This window comes from Thunnus maccoyii, chromosome 14 (assembly GCF_910596095.1).
Source record: "Thunnus maccoyii chromosome 14, fThuMac1.1, whole genome shotgun sequence".
Taxonomy (NCBI): Eukaryota; Metazoa; Chordata; class Actinopteri; order Scombriformes; family Scombridae; genus Thunnus; species Thunnus maccoyii.
The window spans coordinates 17136601-17156913 of NC_056546.1; the positions used below are offsets into that span (position 1 = coordinate 17136601).

The 20313-nt window shown below is 40.9% G+C and overlaps 1 protein-coding gene across 3 annotated transcripts in view; it reads right to left on the reverse strand.

Annotated features, from left to right (window-relative positions):
• The window catches only part of LOC121911443 (Kv channel-interacting protein 2-like), a 118165-nt gene that overhangs the window by 64118 nt on the left and 33734 nt on the right, over window positions 1-20313 (reverse strand). Inside the window, exons 1-3 of one of the 3 annotated variants that reach the window (XM_042432928.1) lie at window positions 11141-11820; window positions 10245-10362; window positions 9563-9637 (exon numbers count right to left, since the gene is read on the reverse strand). The exons of 1 other annotated variant lie outside the window; for it this stretch is intronic. In XM_042432928.1, coding sequence (XP_042288862.1) covers window positions 9563-9637; window positions 10245-10353 — 184 coding nt within the window. In that variant the 5' untranslated portion in view covers window positions 10354-10362; window positions 11141-11820. Of the gene's footprint in view, window positions 1-9562; window positions 9638-10244; window positions 10541-11140; window positions 11821-20313 lie in introns of those variants that run through there. One more of the 3 variants, XM_042432927.1, reaches the window with a different exon arrangement.

Below are 20313 nucleotides of genomic sequence, written 5' to 3' on the forward strand. Positions count from 1 at the left end.
AAAACCTGCATAGCCAAACAACTCTGCGACTGCTCATCTGCCCTGAAGACAAACAGATGGACTGAGAAGAAGCACAGGGGAAAAGAAACTCCTAACTTCACAAACACACACACACACATATACACATCAACTTCAAACTGTAATGAAGGCCAGAGAGGAAGCAGGGGTATTAATGAAGTCGAAACATAACTAATGATGCATGGCTCTTCCAGCTGGGAGAGAAATATGACTATAGAGTGCTTCAATTTGAATACTAATGAATATTCATTAAAAGCTGGTCTAGATAAAAAAATATGGATCGCAAAATAATTATTTGTGTATGAATGTGTGCACTGACAAATATGTGCATGTGTGTATGTAAGCATCTAAGGCGCGAGTTGACACCAGGTATAGACTTCATACATCTCCAGTTTGAGCACTAACAGGCACACTGCATGCATATGAGATCAACTTCAGAGTTATAATAAACAACGGGCAATGTAAGGACAGGCTCTGCGTTTCCAAGACAGATGGTTAGATATAAATGTTAAAGTTCCTCCTGCAGACAAGTAATTTGTCTGTTTTTTGTTGGGGTTTTTTTGGTTTTTTTCAACAAAACACATTCAATAAACTACTTAAAAACACAATTTATTCTCCCTTAAAAAATGTTTAAGTGTTGGACACAAGATGACTTCTACTTCATGAAAAGTCCATTTCCATACCACACTTCTGTAAATTGCAGATTTCACCAAGATTGTCTTCCAAACTAGTTGTGATGTCCCTAATAATCACGTATCACGTATGTATGTGCATGTGTTAAACTCAGTTTTAAGGTGGGCACACAGAAACTTTCTCTCTTCAACAGATGAATGTGAAAACAGTCTTCTAGTGCCAAACTCTTCACATACTGTATATTATTCTGTGTGAATTGACGTAACAATAAGCAAAACACATTTTCGAGTGAAGGGGGACTTAAACATAAATAAAAGTATTGACATATATGTGTCAAGTGTAGAGTGTAATGACAATCAAGGCAGTAATATCTCCATCAAGCAAAACTATCAACCCTCTGACATACACCTGACCTAAAAGCTCATGGATAAACACATGACAAGGACAAATGTTCTGCATTTAACAGAGTGAAAGAGCTTTCCTCTGCAATATCTATATCAGTGGAGGCTGGTCCATAGAGGCAGATGAGGTTGATCCTCCTCTATTTTTTGATAGGCAAAAGGGAGATCAAAATATAAAAAAGAATATTTGATTAATATTGAATATTTTCAAATCTCAGTATTATTTATAAAGTATTTTTTCTCTCCTCTTTGGAAAAAATCCATTACTGTTTAAAATGCTTCAACAGCGACACCTGCAGGGCGGGAGGAGGAAGGGCAGTGTGTGAAGTGGTGGTGGGGGGGGGGGGGGGGGGGGGGGGGGGCGCAATTGGTGGAGGCGGAGTGGGGGACAGAGGAGGACGGGTGCCCGCTGTCCTCCGCAGGGCGGGATCTCTTACATTGGACTTAATGTATTTCATTTTTTTTCATGCTAATCTGTGATTGGCCATGACACGTAAAATGATGCTCCAAGGGTGGCTGTCCTCCCTTACCAATCAACAACCAGAATGCAATATTGACATTGGGTTGGTCCAATGATAGTTTCCAGATTTCATCTGCTATTCTCTCCACTGTAAGGCAGAGTAGCAGCAGTAGATAGCTCCTTGCGTTAGCCAATGCAACAGCTGGCTTGTTGTAGCAGCCTGAAGGACTCTTTATACATCCATGGAAGGACTATTAAGGACTGTTGTTCAGCTAATGGGAGAAATTATCTGGATTGTGCAGTGCAGCAGCAGCAGGACACTGCCAAGGAGGCTGGAGAGAGAAGCAACTAGAGAAACAACTAGGAGAGTTAGCTTGTTTGTCATTGTTGCTAATGATATCAGACTGGTTAACCAGCAGCCATAAAGTTCTGTAAACTAACAAACAAGATGACCAACAGCTACAAATGGATGTTATGACATGAATACTTCATCTCCTTGAAAGAAAGTAGAAAACGTTAGATTACGTGAGTCAGACACAGTTTCTCTCTCTCTGTCTCTTTGGTCACTAATATCTGATGGTTAAATGTCTCTGTGTGGCTTTTTTGTGTTTTTATCTCCTTAACATGAATGCAGCAGAGATCATATAATGTGTTGTGGGTAGTTTGCTTGTTGAAGTTACAGCGGGCTGTCTTTTTAATTGAGTGGTTGTTCAGTCACCTGTTGATGTTGTGTGGTTAGTGTGCAGGAGGTCTGGCTGCTTGCTTCTGACAGTTTCTTTAGTTCGTTTTTAAGCTGAGCCGTATATTGAGTAATAAGCTTGAAGTAACTAGAATAACAAGTGTTAACTAGTGGTATAACGGATTGTAGTTGATCCCCACGGTTTGGCAGGCATATGAACTGTAGATTAATTGCAAAATTTAATGTCTCAGTTAAGACAAAGTGAACAAAAAGCTGTAAGTTCAAGTCATGGGCTCAAATCCATGATACGATCCGAACCGTGAGTTTTGTGTTCATGTTAACACCCCTAGTGTTAACATGTCAGCTTTGTAAACTATATTTTGCATGTGGTGCATATAGATAAGAGTGTGTAAGTCATGTATTTCATACATGCATTAATACTTTCTGATGTGAACCTACATGTTTTTAGTGTTCAATCTTTCTTGTATTCAGCACTGATCTGAACCTGTATCACATTATAAGTTCTGTGCTACTTTATATATTTCTGTATACTAAGAAAATACATAGGAAACATGTGTAAAACATGTGATATGTTGTCTGTTTTTGATGAGAACATAAATTTGTTTTCACAAAAGAACAACACTATAAATTTGAATTTCACTTTGTTGGTAAAATGACACATTTGATCCACTCCATGGCTAAAATGAGCACTTCTTTGTTTAGAGACATTATGTAGCCTATATGCTAAATGTCTTTAAAGAAGCAGCCTTTTCACCGCTCAAGCAAATTGTTTTATTGGCATATAAAATTGCCCCCCACCCCTCAGATTTCATCAGGTGGGACAATGACGTAGTTTGATGCGGTTTGTTGTAAGATTCCATGTTGGTTTTCCTGTGGTCCTCCCCCATTTTTGAGTCACCAGCCACCACAGATTTATATACACACATTGGATGATATAGGGGAGAAAAAAAGGCCAGAGAATAACATGATGAGCTCCATACTAGAAACAGTGTATGGCTGTTCCCTGCTGTGTCCAGTGACTTTGAAATAGTTGCCTGCACCAAACAAAGAGGACCAGTAGAGGGCAGATGAACACCAGTAAAATCACAGCTACTGTAGGTCTAAAAAGTATATATTGAATCCAAACTCATAATTGTACCTCAGAGCAATCAATGAAAGGTATGAATTTTTTTCCTACATGTCATTTTTTGGTCTTAAAATGCACTGCAGACAGACTAGTTTCATAAGTAAGCAGCCAAAAACACATTAAATTATACAGTCTATTCTGGAGCTGTACGTTATGTATTTCTCCAATGCATTTATCTCAACCCTGAATAAGTTAGGTTGTGGAAAGGCTGGCATCCACACCAAATAAATATTTCAAACCATTATATATCTTGGTAATAACTTCAGACAAATCCTAGCAAAGCAATTATTTGTGCTGACTTTCCTTAGACTAATGGCTATCCTCAGTTTGCTGCTGTCTGCTTTTATATACAGTTAATTATCTGGCTTGCAGAAAATATAGCAACAGTGTGATAGTTCCATTAGACAACAGAGTAAATGCAGCTGAGATATTTACTGGTCCCTATCAGCCTGCAGCCCAGTTTCATCAGACTTAAGGGTCAGATTTCTGCTTTGTTCTTGGCATTGGACTCAATTTGCATCAGTTCAGTGTTGTGATGTGAGCAAAAACTGATCACGGGAGGACACGGGCACACACACTGTACCGATTAGCAATTCTTTTATGGAATAAGAAGATGAATCAATGGGGATAAAACACTTGTCACACTTGTTGAGATCTTCTTTGTGCTACAGTTAAAACAATGAAACAGTAAATATTAAACTCAAGTCGTGACTCTCTTCCACTGCTCATACTACTGCACAAACACACAATCTTCTGCTGTTCTCAGTTTTAACAACCGGTGGGACGGCCTTACGTATTCCTTTGGATAAAGCCAGGGATGAGGCTATGGATAGATGTAGATAGACAAGGAGACAGACCAAAGGGAGACGAGACTGACAAATACACAGTGAGAGATGAACAGAGGGATAGATCACTGGGCCATGAGGTCCAAAAATAATCCACAGGGGAGATTCTGTGGCTTTCATGTTGTTTTTATTGCTGGGCAGCAAAGTCAACCGAGCCTAACATTAGAAAAGAGGAGCACCAAAATCACACGCTGCTACCTGCACCTCCTCGAAGGCATCAAAAAGACGATCTCTGATATCCCTGTAGTGCTTGTGTCGAAGTGAAATCTCACTATTGACTCGTCTTTGCTGCATCTCGCTCCACTCTTACATGTTATCATCTAACACAGGCCCTCAGTACTTCCTCTGAAGCCTCTGTCTCTCCTCCTCTTGCTGTTACACCCAACCTCTTGGCTGCTTGACTGCTGTCCCCCCCACCCCTCCCTCCCTCTATCTGTCAGTCTGTCTGTCTGAAGGCAGGCAGCAGGTGTTTTGTGACTCGAAGATCAGAGAGCCTCAGAGAGACGGAGCCCCTCTGAGCCAGGCTGCCTGTGTAGGAGGAGGAGAGAAAATCTACGCTTCCATTTTCAGAGTATGTCTTCTCTGCAACTCTCCAGACCACAGTTCAATAACAGTGCGTGTGTCTTATCCATGTTATATGTTCATGTACGTGTCCTACAGGCTGAATGAAGAGAGTTTTTATGAAGAAGCTTGCTGCTGAGTCGAGGTGTCACTAGGGAGAAAGGCAGTGTGGGTGCACACACACATGAGTTAAAAGCAAGGTCCATTCTGTGCATGAAACGTGCTCCTGGAATATTATAATACAGTATGACTTTGCAGTGATTATTAAATCAAACCTTTTTGAGGTGACCCAATTTCACAGCACCCTTCTCTCTGACCTAAAACTAGTTTCAGTGATGCTGACTCAAATACATTACTGCTCTCCTCTCTCTCTCTCTTTCATTCGTAGAGTAGTTTTTCTAAATTATGCTTAATTAGTCTCAGTGTAGCCGCAGTAACAATTCCATTAATGATGGGAACATTCTGAACACCAAACTCATCTCTTTTCTTTCTCAAGTGATCACCTTTTTTTCAAGCTGCAAGAGTAAACGGCAGACCTGCCTTCATTATGCATTCTAAATTTAAAAACAGACACAGAAACAGCGTTGCTTCCAAGTTGTGGGTGGATGGCTGCGTGAAGTGCAACATTCATTTCTACAGTATATGACATAATTCTCCCTCTAAAAAACATATTGCCGGGTTTTTTCTGACTTGCTTCTATGGTTGCTGTTTGTTTGTTTTATTAGTAATTGATACAATTGAAAACTCCACATCTGCTGACGGAGCTTGTGAACATAGTGGAGCATTTAGCAGCCAGATATTTCCCCTAAGAGTTGGTGAAGACCAAAAATATAGCTAAACAGAGAGTGACAATTGGTCTTATTTCCCCCAGGGGGCCACAAACACAACTCCAAATGAATGCTAATGTTGCTCCATATCTGCTGGATGTGTAAACAGGCAACTGTATGCTTGTTGAAATGTCAGTTTGTGTCAATGAGATATTGCAGATTTAAGTTGACATAGACCACACATCAATGGTTTTGTCATTGAATAAGCCAGAGACCTTCCGATTTCAGGTTGGTTTCTCCATCCACTCCACCACCCTGTTGTACTTCATTTCTGTGTTTCCTCTTCATTGCCAGTTTCTGTTCCCCTCATGGCTTCTAGTGAGCCATTAACCAGAGGGCTCAGTCTGGTGTGTCTGATGAGGACAGCTGCTGGGTTAAATGACCCATCTGTATCTAAATGATATAATCAGTCCTAATAGAACAGGGAAAGATCAGTCCCATCGCTGTCAAACATCGGAAGACAAGAGGTCACCTTCACTGTGATTTAGGCACAGTCCACCTTATTGGGAATTCACAGAGAAACTTGCCTGAAGTTGTGCAACTCTCTATATTGGGTCCTGTCTATGTGTGTGTGTGTGTGTGTGGTTTAGCAATGCATTAGGTGTCAAGAGTGTCGTTTGTCTTTCAATAAGCACTTTTCGGTCATGTTCTGTGCCACAGTGATGAAATTTGGAGGCTGCCACAGACTCTGCTCAGAAAATGGAGTGGATGGGAATTATTGATGGGAAAGTGTTTGCGCCTTGCACCCTGAGGGGATAATTCATCAAAAAGTGTCACTGCAAAGGTTACACAGGCATAAGGGCATCCTGAACTGGAGTCTAACCAGGGTGGTTAGAGTGACTGCCCCGAGAGAGTCATATGTCCTGCCAGACTCCCCCTTGAGCAAAACCCATGCCAACACCTACCAACTCAGACAAAAAACATCGAACAACTAAAAAGTGAGCCAAAAAGTAAAATAAAATACCTTCTACGCTCTAAACTCTTTCCCCTCTTTTTCTCTCTCACTTGACAGGTTCTCTGTTTGCGCTCATGTTTCATGAGCTCGATTTGATCCTCACTAAGAGCACTAATAGCAGCTTTGATCATGACAAGTGCAGCACTTACACTACACTACTATAATCACTAACTCTTCTAATGTAATCCCTCACTTCTCTTGACACCATCTACAGCTTCCTTAAGGAGCTCTCTCCATCTGTCTATCCAGCAAGGCTGACGCTGAACTCTCCACCTCTCTCTCCACTCAATTTTCAGAGTTCCCTCTCACGCTCTCTTTGTGCTTCTTAAGTGCTTTCACTCTTGACTATTTCTGCTAAGTGGATGTCTGTAAATATGCGGGCATGTGTGTGTGTGTGTGTGCGTGCAGAAGGGTGCAGAAGACACCTTTGTCTAATGACATTGCTATGATGGCTGGAAGGGGGGGTCACAGGATCTAAAACAGATCCTGGACAATGAAGTAATGGAAAATAGTTTTTTCTCTGTTTCTCAGTAACTCTTTCTGTGTTTCTGCTCCTCTCACCATGTGGGCAGGGAGCCAGAGGTGAAGCGGGTTGAACTACATCGCACAATAACAACACAGTGATGAGAGACTAGACATTCAGCAGACTCCGCAGCAATTAAACAGACCTGACGATGTAAACAGAAACGCACAATACACAGACAAACATCTTTCAGAGCAAAAAAATTATGTTAAGCTGAGTTGTATTGATTCCTTGAGGACGCTAAACTCGTTGCCTGTGCGTTTTCTCCTAACAAGCAGCTCATCTATCCTCCTTCACTGTAAACACAACGGTAATGTAAGACACAGAGGACAGGGGATATGTGAAAGTGCGTGTGTGTGCACATGTGGAGGGTACATGCTAAGGTGAGCATTTGTTTACAATATATGTTCTCACACGAGTGTGTGCTTGCTTTGGTAATTGAACATAACTCTGCAGAAAGGAGCCCGACTTGGCTGAATTCACACAATCACCCAAAGGCTCATGGGAGATCAGTGGGCGGACAGGTATGGATCTGTGACGGGGGGGAGGAGGAGGAGGAGGAGGAGGGCGGGTGGGTTGGATTAGGTTCACTCTCTAACACACTTTAACGCTCTGGTTCTCTCAATCTCTCGTAGGGATTCTTTCTCTTCTCTTCTCTTCAAAATAACTGTACCTGTTCTGAGTGGTTGACTTTTTTTGAGAGGTTCATGTTCAACAGTTAAACACATCTCTAAACACTCTCATAGACATATCATTATCTGTATATACTGTGGGTGAAAAACCACTCCAGGTAGTGAACAACACTGTATTGGAATCACAGTGATTGCTAAGTTTCCACAAAGTGATCATTGAGGACTAATAAAGAATGCTTGTTTGAATTCTCAGTTTGTAAGAGGTTTGAAAAAAAATTACATGTTTTGCCTTTTGATGGCTTTTTTCTGTGTAGTATTGACTACATTAAATGCATGGAGCTAATTTCAATACCATGATGATGGTTATTGAGCAAGACTAAGAGTGTACCTGTGGGTAAGTAATGTTTAATCAGATAAGTGTTCGATTTTAATTAACCCATTTGATCCAAAACCTTTCCCTATATGTGAGAATATAAAATCTACTCCCTAGATCAACACAAATGGTAAGTGCTTTTTTAGTATTTTCAGAAACTCGTAAAAAACGTTAAAGGCTCTCTCTAGAGCCAGTGTTCGGTTTGTCCTTTCTGGGCTACTGTAGAAACATGACAGTGCAACATACCGGGCCCTGTGGAAGAGGACCCGCTTCCTTTGTAGATATAAAGGGCTCATTCTAAGGTAACAGAAACACAATTCTTATTTTCAGGTGATTATATACTAATTAAAACATACTTATGAATATTATATTCCATTTCTGCAAAGTCCATTCTACTAGATACCACTAAATTCTACGTACTGTGCCTTTAATTGTGGTAGTTCAATCCTTTTAATATGTAATTCATAGATCCTGAATTGCTACAGGTAAACTCACTCAGAGTTGAGCATTGATTTTATTGATGCAAACAGAGAAAGCATATTTGTTGGATTTATTTAATTCAATTCTCTTGGTGCTTTTGTGTTATCTACACCCCATTACTCAATGTCTAACAATAAACTTAACCAGAGTTTATTTTCTGACTGAAGTAAAGGACACAGTGCAAATGATCAGCAAGGATACCTGCCAAGCAACATTTAAACAATTCAAATGCATTATGTCACTCAGGGACATGGACAGACATTTTGAGAGGCTGTTTCTCTAACCTGAAAAAGCACCAAAATGTACCTGAATGGTGTAAATATGGTCATCTAACTAACCACAAATCAATTTTAAATTTGTAAATTGTTTTAAATTTTAAAGATTAATGATTTTTTTTTTTTTTAAACTGCACACTGTTGTTGTAAGTTAATACATTATTGCAGTTCTAGTTTGAGCAGCAATATGATTTTGCGTCTTGAGCTTAACACTGCCATCTATCAATTTGATTGTAAAAGATGTGTATTTCTGTAGGCGTTTTTGCCCTTATGGACTCTGATGTTGCTGCCTCCCTCTCCATCTCTTCCCTGTCAATCTCCATATCCTCACTTCCTGTCTAGATGTCCTCCCTTTCTGCTTCTGTCTGTATCTTTTATATTTTACTCTCCAAGTCCGCATGGCTCACCATCTATCAAATACAATTACAGAGGATGTTTTAGAGGTCTTTTTAAAGACATTCTTGTTGATAAGTGTTCAAATAATGTAAGTGTTCAAATAATGAAAGCATTATTATTGTTGTGCCGAAGGCTCCTTATCACACTATTAAGGTATGTGCACGCTCTGCGGGGAATTTGAATGATGGAGCTGTCTCTGAAAGAAACGATTTGGTATAATTCTGCATAAGTTCCATAAATTACCTTTTAAGAATAACGCTGTCCAAAGCATCTATCTTTCTCTTTATCTCACTCTTACTGGCATGGCCCTTTTATGCTAACTCTCTCACACTCGGCCATTACCACCCTCATATATACCTGTCTGATGTGTCTCCTGATGCTCAGCATGCTCTCCCTCACTCTCTGGTCTGGAGCCTTGTGTTTGCGCCTCATCTTAAACGGAATTAGAATCAGAATTAAGAATACCATTGTCTGCAGCATTCTCCATTCAAAATTGCTTGGGCGTGGTAGAACTACTGTTTAAAATAGCAAGTATCTTAAATATACTTTACTGGTTCAATAATTCTAATCATTTCAATTCTGAACATCAGACTGAATTGTCAACTTGCATCTCTCACTGCAAAAAATGCACTAAAACAAATGAACACTTTATGTAAAACTATGTACTACAATACAGAACAATTACAAAATGCCATATAGGATTTCATGAACATGTTTTCTGGCTTTACCATCCCATATTTTACTATAGCTATTAGAATTATTTTACTTTAACACCAGGGTTTTCAACACTCTCTGAAGTGGAGCTATTGGGGTTAGCCCCCTACAGAAAAGCACTCTCTTTAATATTATGTTAAAGATGAAACTCGGTCACAATATGCAGATATAATTTACTGTGTGTTTATTGATTTATTGGTTGAAATATTCATTTTTAGTTAGTTATTAGCCTACTTCCAACTTTTAAAAAAAGTTTCTGAGAAAATAGGCCTACTTCACATTAAATTATGTAGGAAATGGTTGCTTGACATATCTATCATTTCACCTGCTGACCTGCTGGTTGTCTGAATCCAGCTCTGCAAGGTTGCGCTCCCCTTAGCTGCCTCCCGCAGCTCTTTCTCTCTCTCTTGTAGTCTCCTCCTTTTGGAAGGCATTGTAGCCTTCTGTAAGCACCCAAAATTAACATGACATAGCCTAACTAAAAGAACATGCATTACATTTAAACCAATTTGAACATCACAAGTTATCATCTCATAATGGAAAATAAGGCAACTTCTCAGCTACATCTACTTGTTGGTTGAAAATCCATCACAACCTGAATGAAGCATGTTCGAGAACATAGCTAGCAGCTCATGTCACAGGCTAGAAAGAAGCTAACGTGGGCGTTTGGCCTAATGAGGCCAGCTAACGTGGCATTAGGTTGGCTGGTTCACACACGACACGTAGATTCATATTGACTGTAAACAATATCTAATCTAGCATGATTCAACAGTCAAAACCACCAGAGCCCCGTATTTCTACAGAACGCACACTTATTGTAATGGTCGGAACTGCAGAGTTATCTTGCATGTAGCCTGCTGTCTATATGTTAGCCAGCTAGCTAGCTAAGATTGGTTCATGTTATAGCATAATATAAGGCAATATTGCGTGACGAGATGCAAACATGACAAGCTGTGCATTGTTAGGAGGCATATATGGAGATTTTTATTCACAGGGCAACCCATTGGTTATGCCATTCGTTCTTAATCATTTCCACAACTCACACAACAGCAACAATACCAAGTGTGAATGGTACAGTGTCAAAAGACATGGGGCATAGGGCATCACTTTGCATCACATGCAGGCATTCCTATCAAAAAGTAATAAAAGTGTGGATGATATAGCAATTTAACTTAAGCAATCATGGGCTATACTCGTATTTATGCAGCGACAACAGCTCACCTAAAGAGGGCAAATGGGCTGTTGCTCAGGCAACTTTAGCCCAGTATTTTGCACGTCCTTGATCTCACTGGTGATTTCTTGAGCTGTATGAAAACACAAAAAGAACAGCTCAATTGCAAAAACACAAAGAGAAGGAGCACAGCTCTTTCTCTTTTCATCAGCCTCCGTGACAGGCCCATGTATTTGATGCTTCGCAGAGACGAAGAAACAAACAACTCTATAAAGGTCTCGTCAAACCGTGCAGGAGGTAATGAAAAAATGTGTGTTTGTGTGTGCATACATGTGTGTGCCTGTATGTTTTATTCAAACACCACAATGACTGTTATTGTTTCTCATCACTTCTCTTTTCCTTCTGTCCTCTCTGCTATACGGTGTGGACAAAATACTAAAAACACCTTAATGTACAATGCAACTCCTGCGTCTTCTTGTGACCACTGTTCCCTATTGTCTACACAGTATTCTAGTGAGTATTGTATGTCATTGATTTTACCATTTCAACTTTCCATATTCATAATTTGGATTGCCTGCAACTGATGCAACAGTTCAAGCAGCTGCCTCTTTGTACCTTCAAGTTTGCTTATGTTACCTTGGAAAGTTAATTAATTCAATGGTGATTGTCACACCTCTATTAATGCTGACGCATACATAAATTAATGACATCCTTGTGGCTAATTGTGATTTAAAGTCTCCATCACTGCAAAATAATGCAATGCGTCAATGGATAAGTTGACTAAATATTTGACTATCAATTTTTAAAAAAAATATTTAATATTTAGAGTTTTACAAACTGGTGATTAGTGCAGTTTTACCGTATTATGTGTTGTTTTTCTGTTTTTCTTTATCCATCTTCTTTATATTCTCCTTTCTGCATCACTCTGCTACTCCTGTCTTCTACAATATAAACCCTGTGCTCTTCTCTCCTGCTGCTCACCCTCCTCTTTTTTCTGCACGGGTGACAAAGAAGAAGCAGCAGCACGAGGTGAGGCATGCAGGGCAGCAGTGAGGAAAAAAAGAAACTCTCAAGGCTTCACAACTTTCCTTTATCTATAATATATTGTTTGGTTGATATTAAATGCAGCCGTGCTGCCCATTGTTCCCAATTCACTAAGTCTCCTGGCTTCATTGTGAAGCACTCCTCTGCAGAATCATTTCCATTCCAAAAGCCTCCAAAAAACTACTTTCCCCATGAAAAAGGCTGGACTCTACCCCTGCAGCGCTCAAAAGATGCTTTGGGTTTTTTACTCTCCTATGTTCATTTATCCATCTTCCTCTTATCGACCCATCTCTGCCAACCAATTTTGCCCTACACACCCACTATCTCTGACTCAATCTTCTCCCTCCTATCCTTTTTCTTTCTGCTTCTTAACTCTTGACACACAGTTTGGAGGGATGGCCAAGGACAAGGGAAGAGAATGATGGAAAAAAATGCAAAAGCAGTTGGAGAGAGTCATAAGACGGTTTAATTGAGAGGAGGCAGTGAATAAAACGACGCGCATTCACAAAGAGCTGCAAAGATAAATGATGCAGTGAATTAAATGCATGATTTGAGCAGTTTGTTGCTCTCCTGCTGCTTCTCCCCACTCACTATTCACTTCTTAAATTCTTCAACACTTACAAATGACCTCTGTCTGTTTCTCTCTGCAGAAAACCATAGTCTCAATGACACATTCTCATATTCTACCGGATAAGGAGAAATATTCATTCTGATTCATACAGAAAGAGTGAGGGGCAGGAGGTGGTGAGAAAAGGAGCTCACCCACTCATGAACACACACAGAAGCATCCTCAGTGGATGTCAGAGAGTTTTACATGGTTGATTTATCCAGCCTCTATATTAGCATAGATAGAGGACAGTTTCCTTGTCTGTTTATTGGCAGATTACCTCAGGGGAGAACCAAAATATTCTGACAGTCTCCAAACAAGGATGGATAAGGAGAGCTGTTGCTGCAGGAACAACTGCTATTTATATACTGCTGAGGTGACATGTTTACTGTAAGGGATGGCCAAGGACAGATGACCACAGCACAGGTCACTGCAGGATACCAGACATACATACTCAGAAGAATAAGAGGGATAGAAGGGATGGTGAAAGTGAGGCTTTGAACAATGATGGCGATCATCACATTTGATCGAGGTCCCGAAGACTTTTCTGGACAATGAGAATGAATACATTCAATTAGGGATGTAAATTATTAATCGATTATATAATTGCCATTAAATTTAATCTGTTAAAAATATATTAAGCAACAGGGGCGGATCTAGAGAAATATTCATGGGGTGGCAAGAGGGTGGCATGGAGACTGTTCATTAGTGGGTGTCGTCTTTGGTAGAAAAAAACCCCAAAACAACTGGTGATGTTTTTATAAGTGTCTCCTACAAGATTCAGAGTGATTTAACTACTGTTTTTTTTCCTTTTATCATCATAATGATTAATAATGATATACAACTGAACACTGAATGTTGTTGGAGGTTTGAGTGAATGTGTGTTGTTTTTCACTTGCTGTCTGTTTCAACCTCCCGCAGCCCCTCAATGTTTCCCAACAGATGTCATAAATGAGATCCAAAGCGATAAGTAATTATGTCAATCTAAGCTTTCTTTAATGGTTTAAATTGGCTCCTAGATAGACATATAAAGACGATATTCACCAATTGTGTTACTTAAACTCTGTGAAGCCATATGATGTTACTAACGATCCAAGATATCCAGTGTTTATCCAGTAGTGGATTAGGGTTTCTCTGAGCTTCAATCTGAAAATGTGGTGAAAGTACAAACTCTCAGGTAAGCTTTGAATGAACTGTCACTGCCTTGTTGACTAATGTGGCTTTTTGTTTGGGGCTTAGAGCGAGTGATTTTAGTGCTTTTAAAACTGGGTGCTTTCATTGCACTTACTATGATTGATCTGAAATTTGGACATGTTTGTCTGCAGAATGAGCAGTTTCAGAGATGTTCGTAGCTGCAGATAGTTGTAAGCACCGGTGAGTATTTGGGTTTAGACAGGTTTAATCCATCCCTCACACAATCAAACACGAGTTACTAAACAAAACATGTTTCAACAAAACAACCCCGCCACTATCCATCTGCGGCCGTTCTGTATTTCTGCTAGTGGAAGTTGGCAGCCCTACACACATTTAGCAGGGAAAAAAGCCATCAGCAGTTGTTGTGTGTGTCAGCTAGCAGCAGCATACACAGCTTTCATAGAACCTAAGAGTCTACAGGGAGCGTCATCTCTTGCTGCATTCATTTGCACATGGACATCGGAGTTTTTTTTTCTATATATATATATATATATATATATATATATATATATATATACCCCCCACCCCAGCTGTCACCCCGGTAGATCTGCCCCTGTTAACTGATAATGCAGAAGGTGAGGGATGTGCGGTCTAACTAACAGAAAATGTACCATAGATTTGCTGTAGTACCCTGTTGCACCACTAAATAGTGCCTCTTACTGTTTATTGAGATGGAGTTACCCAAAGGATACTAAAAGACAATACCCCAGCCACAGCCTGTTCACCCTGCTGCCATCTGGAAAGAGATACAGAAGTATCTGCTGTCATACCACCAGACTACAGAGCAGCTTCTTTCCTCAGTCTGTGAGACTCCTCACTTCATCCTCTGCACTACCACATAAAAAATAGTTTTGTTTTTGTGACTTGTTTGTTGGTGCAGTTGTGTGGTTTCGGTTTTTGTATGTGGCATTGGGAGGCTACAGTCTACATTTCGTTGTGCAACCTTGTATTGTAAAATGATAATAAAAAAGATCTTGAATCTTGAATCTTCAACAAACAATTATATTATTATTATTATTATTATTATTATTATTATTATTATATTATAATAATTTGTAATTCAAGTAACTTGGTGTTTACTTAATTTGTTCTTTAAATCCCTAATTTATGTCAGTGGTTAAAAAACATTTTTTATTACGGAAACTCAATCAATTAAGAGAACTGCTTAAGATTTTCATCCTTACATTCAGTTGAATGGTAACGGTAAATTGAATGATAGTTTTAGCTCTAAGGTCCAGGTATCATCAGATAATTCGTAATTCATTTGTAATTCAAAAACCAAAAAACGGTAAATCTGTTATTTGTTTCAAAACAAAAAATGGAAAGCCGTTTTTGGTGTCAGAATCAAATAACAAAAAACCAAACAAAACCCGGCCCGTTTTTGATTGATTTTGATTTGTTTGATTGATTTTCATTATTTGATTCTGACACCAAAAACATTTTTTAGTTTTTTGTTTTGAAACAAATAACAGATTTACCGTTTTTTTGGTTTTTAAATTACAAATGAATTACGAATTATCCAATGATACCTGGACCCTCTAAAATAGAATTTAATTTTATTATTATTTGAGATTTTTTAAATTGTAATTCATGCATTTTGTTAAAGATGTTGTCCCTGTATTATGTAATGGGTTGGAAATGCCACATGTTAAGTTTTGTATGTAAACAGACACCCCCTAATTTTTTGTTAATTATTTGAACTAATCTAACTCTGTTTATACAGTTTTGACATCAGGTCAATACTCAAAGATGTCAGTAGGCAGCGCTCTAGTGCCACTGTGGATACCTGAGGGAGATCACTCGTATCTGCTCTGCTCATGCGCAGCTCAATATTAAATGAGCATCGGCTAGAGCAAGACGCTAACTTTGGCTCTCTCCCTTATTAATCCACAGGTATGTTAAAACTTGCTTTTCTATGATTAGCTTTGTTTACTAGCTAATGTAAATGCATTGGAAATCGTTCTGTGAAGTTGTGACATGGTTTAGAGATGTATTTGAAACGTATTTTTGTTGCTGTATGTTTCGTGGGCGCCGACATTGATAATAGTTACCTCCGTGAATTCCGGTTTTCTACTATTTTGTCAGTGAAAGTTACAGACCTTTTCATGTGGTAACATTTGAAAATGTGTTTAAAAGATTGTTTTAGAGTATAAGCCAGTCAGTCGCGAGTTAATGGTAAATAGAGATGCTATATTCAAACCAGTTTCACTTCCGGTCGCTCGTTAACAAGGCAGAGTCGCGCCATTTTGTTAAGAGGTTAAGTGCAAGTGCAAAGGAGTGTTACGCTAATGTTGCAGAAAGGTTTTGTGTACGTCATATCAGTGTAGGATGAGTGTAACTGTGGTGTATGTGTTAAAATAGGAGTGATTGTAGTAATGTCAGTAAAGTAAATGTGTGTTTGGTAATATAATTTTTGTGCTGTATATTATATTTTATACATATATTACATTATATTGTAGTTAAGCCTATTCTTATTTATTTAGAAATGTAAGTCATATTTTGAATTTGTGTGAAGTTATTTTTCTTTGACAAAATGTTTTATATTGTGAATTTGGTTCCAACATTTATTTTATTTCTGTAACATGTTTTGGTGTGAATGTGAAATATGAACCTTGTAGCTGTAGATTTCAGGAAACTGACGTAACTGAGAAATATGTACAGTTTTATACTGTTGTGTCAATATTAAATGAGCATCGGCTAGAGCAAGACGCTAACTTTGGCTCTCTCCCTTATTAATCCACAGTCCACAGACCATGTTTTTATCGGCTACACAGTGCACCCTTGCCTGTGTAACCTTTGCTGCCGGTCCAGATTTCCCCTAGGTCTGGCGCCGGTAACAATTGGGGGCTCGTCCGGGATTGGTGCTGCCTGGTGAAGTGAGTGCTGTGACAACGTGAACCTGTGTCCCAAAGCTTCAGGGAAGGCTGCAATCCTGTGCGTCATCCAGAGAGTAGAGGTCACCTGTACAACGTCATCATGGCCACTGTCAACCCACGGCGGGCGCTAATCTACAAGATCCAGAAGAGACTTTGTGATTTGAGTGCGAGTCAGCTGCTGCAAGTTGCAGATTCGATTAATGATGGCAGCATGACTGATCGTGTTGATGAGCCGAGTGAACCAGAACTGTTTGATCTGATGGTTGACTACATCAAGAGTGAGAAGTTGGGAGCCCTGGAGGATGGAGGCATGGCCCAGCTCCTCCACCTTGACGATATGTTGAGTGACCTGGTGGCCATGCAAAGTGAAGCGGTTGGGGTTGCCCAGACGGCACCTCCTGAGAATGAAGGTTCAACAACCATTCAACAGGGGTGCTCCATTCCACCCCATCGTGAACCCAGCCAGCCAACCACATCTCCAGCTACCCCTACTACAGACATACCCAGACATTCATTGCACATGGACAGAGACATTCATTCACTGCCACCCTCACCACGGAACAGAGATGCACACACTAACCCCTCTACAGAGAACAGAGATCTCCACACATTTCCATCACCTGCCGGAAGAGGCAATGTTATGTTAGCAAGAGACCTTACCACTCCAGCATTAGCCAAGTCACCCACAACAGGTTTTGGTGGTGCTCCTCCTGGTAGGGTGAGTCTATCTTCCAGCATGGGAGATCAGGTACTGAGGTTTAATGATGTTGCAGCTCTGCTTCCGCGCAGAGAATTTAAGCTACATGGTGGCCAAATTTCTGATGTGGGTTCTGATATGTCATACAGTAGCCTTTGTAAACAAATTGATGAAGGTTTGCATGAAGGTTTTACTGAGTCAGAGATAATTCGTACAGTGATTAAGATAACAAAACCTGGTACATTTAGAGAAATGTTGGCTAATAAAGGTGATTTGACTGTTGATGAGCTAAAGCGGTTTCTCCGCGCACACATCAGGGACAAAAACAGTACTGAACTTTTCCAAGAGCTAAGTAATGCCAAGCAACAAGACAAAGAGAATCCACAGCAGTTTCTGTACAGGATAATGGGGTTAAAACAGCGTGTTCTGTTTGAGTCACAACAGCCTGGTGCTGAGTTTAGCTATGACAAAAGGCTCGTTCAGGGCACTTTTCTCCACACTCTTTACCAGGGCTTAAATGAAAAAAACAACCATGTCAGACATGACCTCAAGCCACTTCTCACCGACTTGCAGGTTAGTGATGACTTTCTGTTAGACCAGATCACTAAGTCTACGAGCGAGGAAGCTGAAAGACTTAAACGACTTGGCACAGTAAGCAAAACCCGACCAGTGACAGTGAGCACAGCTCAGCTTGACTGTAGTGACTCAGCTAAGCAAGATAAAGTTGACACTCAGCTACAGGCTAACCGTGCTGCTATTCAAGAACTGACTGCACAAGTGTCCTCACTGACCAAACATCTGGCACAGATGGTAAAGCCTGCTGACAGTGTCACACCTGGGGGTCCCTGCTCCACCACAGCTTGTCCTCAGGCGCCAACAACTGATAACAGGGGCAGATGCAATGACTGTGTACAGCAAAGCAAAGTGAGCTGCCCTCACTGCTTTGTTTGTGGCCAAGCTGGACACCGCGCCATTGGCTGTCTCCAAAGGAAACTATCGGGAAACGGAATGAGGTCACTGGTGAGGGGCAACCAGTGACCGTGACAGCTGAGGAGCCCCCAGCACAAGCCAGCCAACCTAAAGCATCCCATCAGTCTAAGGCAGCCAGCCCTGTAAAAGCAAACACACCATGTCAACCACCACCAAGAAAGCGAATAGCACAGCTCATAGGAAAGCGTTGTATGGTGTCCTGTGCTATCAACAAAGTTCCTCTTCAAATGTTGCTCGATTCAGGGGCTCAAGTGACTATGGTAGAGAGAGCGTGGATGGAAAAAGCACTCCCCAACATCCAGATCCAGCCACTCGAAACCCTCCTTCTTGACCAGCCTTTGGACATTGCTGCAGCTAATGGCACAGATGTTCCCTTCGACGGATGGGCAGATGTGGAACTCCAGGTCTGTAGTGAGAACCATGGATGTGTCACCATCCAAGTGCCACTATTAGTCAGCCAAGACAGTCTTAATTGTCCCCTTTTAGGCAGCAATGTTATAGGTGAGATCATTAAAGCAAACCAAGAACAGAGAGGTGAAGCTGATGTTTCTGCTTTATTAAAAGAGGCTTTAAGTATCAGTAACAGTGCAGTGGAAGCGCTAGTTTCTGCTCTCCAGATTTTGACCCCTGATGAAACCACCTTTGAGAGTAGTGTGAGAACAGGCAAGAGAGGTGTAACTATTCCTGCGGGGCAGATTTGTGAGGTTAAGTGCAGAGTCAGGGAATGGCCAAGGGGTGGGACAATGCTTTTTCAACCTGATCTAGCGAGTACCTGTCCTGAGGGATTAGAGCTGTTTCCAGCTTTAGTAGATGTTCCAAGTGGGTCTTCTAAAGTTGTTAAAATCCCCATTCAAAACCCAACAAAACATGATATCTATCTCACAAAGAGAACAGTGTTAGGCACATTGGAGGAAGTTACTGAGGTGCGACCAGTTAATTTGTCCCCAGGTCACTCTGAGCCAGTTTTCCCTCCCACTGTAAACACATGTTCAGTTCAGCCAGACACAGATAGGCAAAAACAGTCAAATGGTAGACACAAGACAGCAGACATGACAAAACAGAGATGGCACCCACCTGTTGATGTGTCCCACCTGGAAGAGAGTGAGCAAAAGATAGTCAGAGATATGTTGTACGCAGAGTCAGATGTTTTTGCCAAGGACGATTCTGACATTGGTTGCATCCCAAGCCTGAAACTGAAAATCCACCTAAAGGATGAAACACCAGTCCAGACATCATACAACTCAGTTCCCAAGCCCTTGTACAAAGAGGTTAAGGAATATGTCCAGAACCTGCTCGACCACGGCTGGATCAGGAAGTCTGCCTCTCCCTACTCGTCACCAGTGGTCTGCGTTAGAAAAAAGGACAAGAGCTTACGTTTGTGTGTTGACTTTCGGGGCTTGAACCTCAAAACCATCCCCGATCGCCACCCTCTTCCACGCATCCAAGATTTGCTGGACAACCTTGGGGGCTACTCGTGGTTCTCGATACTCGACCAGGGCAGTGCTTACCACCAGGGCTTCGTCGACGAGAGCTCTAGACACCTGACAGCCTTTAGTACGCCCTGGGGTCTGTACGAGTGGATCCGCCTCCCATTTGGCCTTACCAACGCCCCAGCCGCTTTTCAAAGGTGCATGGAGGGAGTCCTTGATGGTCTAAGGGACGAGTGCTGCTCTCCATACTTGGATGACGTGCTCTGCTTTTCCAAGACCTTTCATGACCACGTTGACGACCTGAGGAAGGTGCTCCACCGGCTGCGGGAGCATGGTGTTAAACTACGTCCAAAAAAGTGTGAGCTATTCAAAAGGCAGGTCAGAT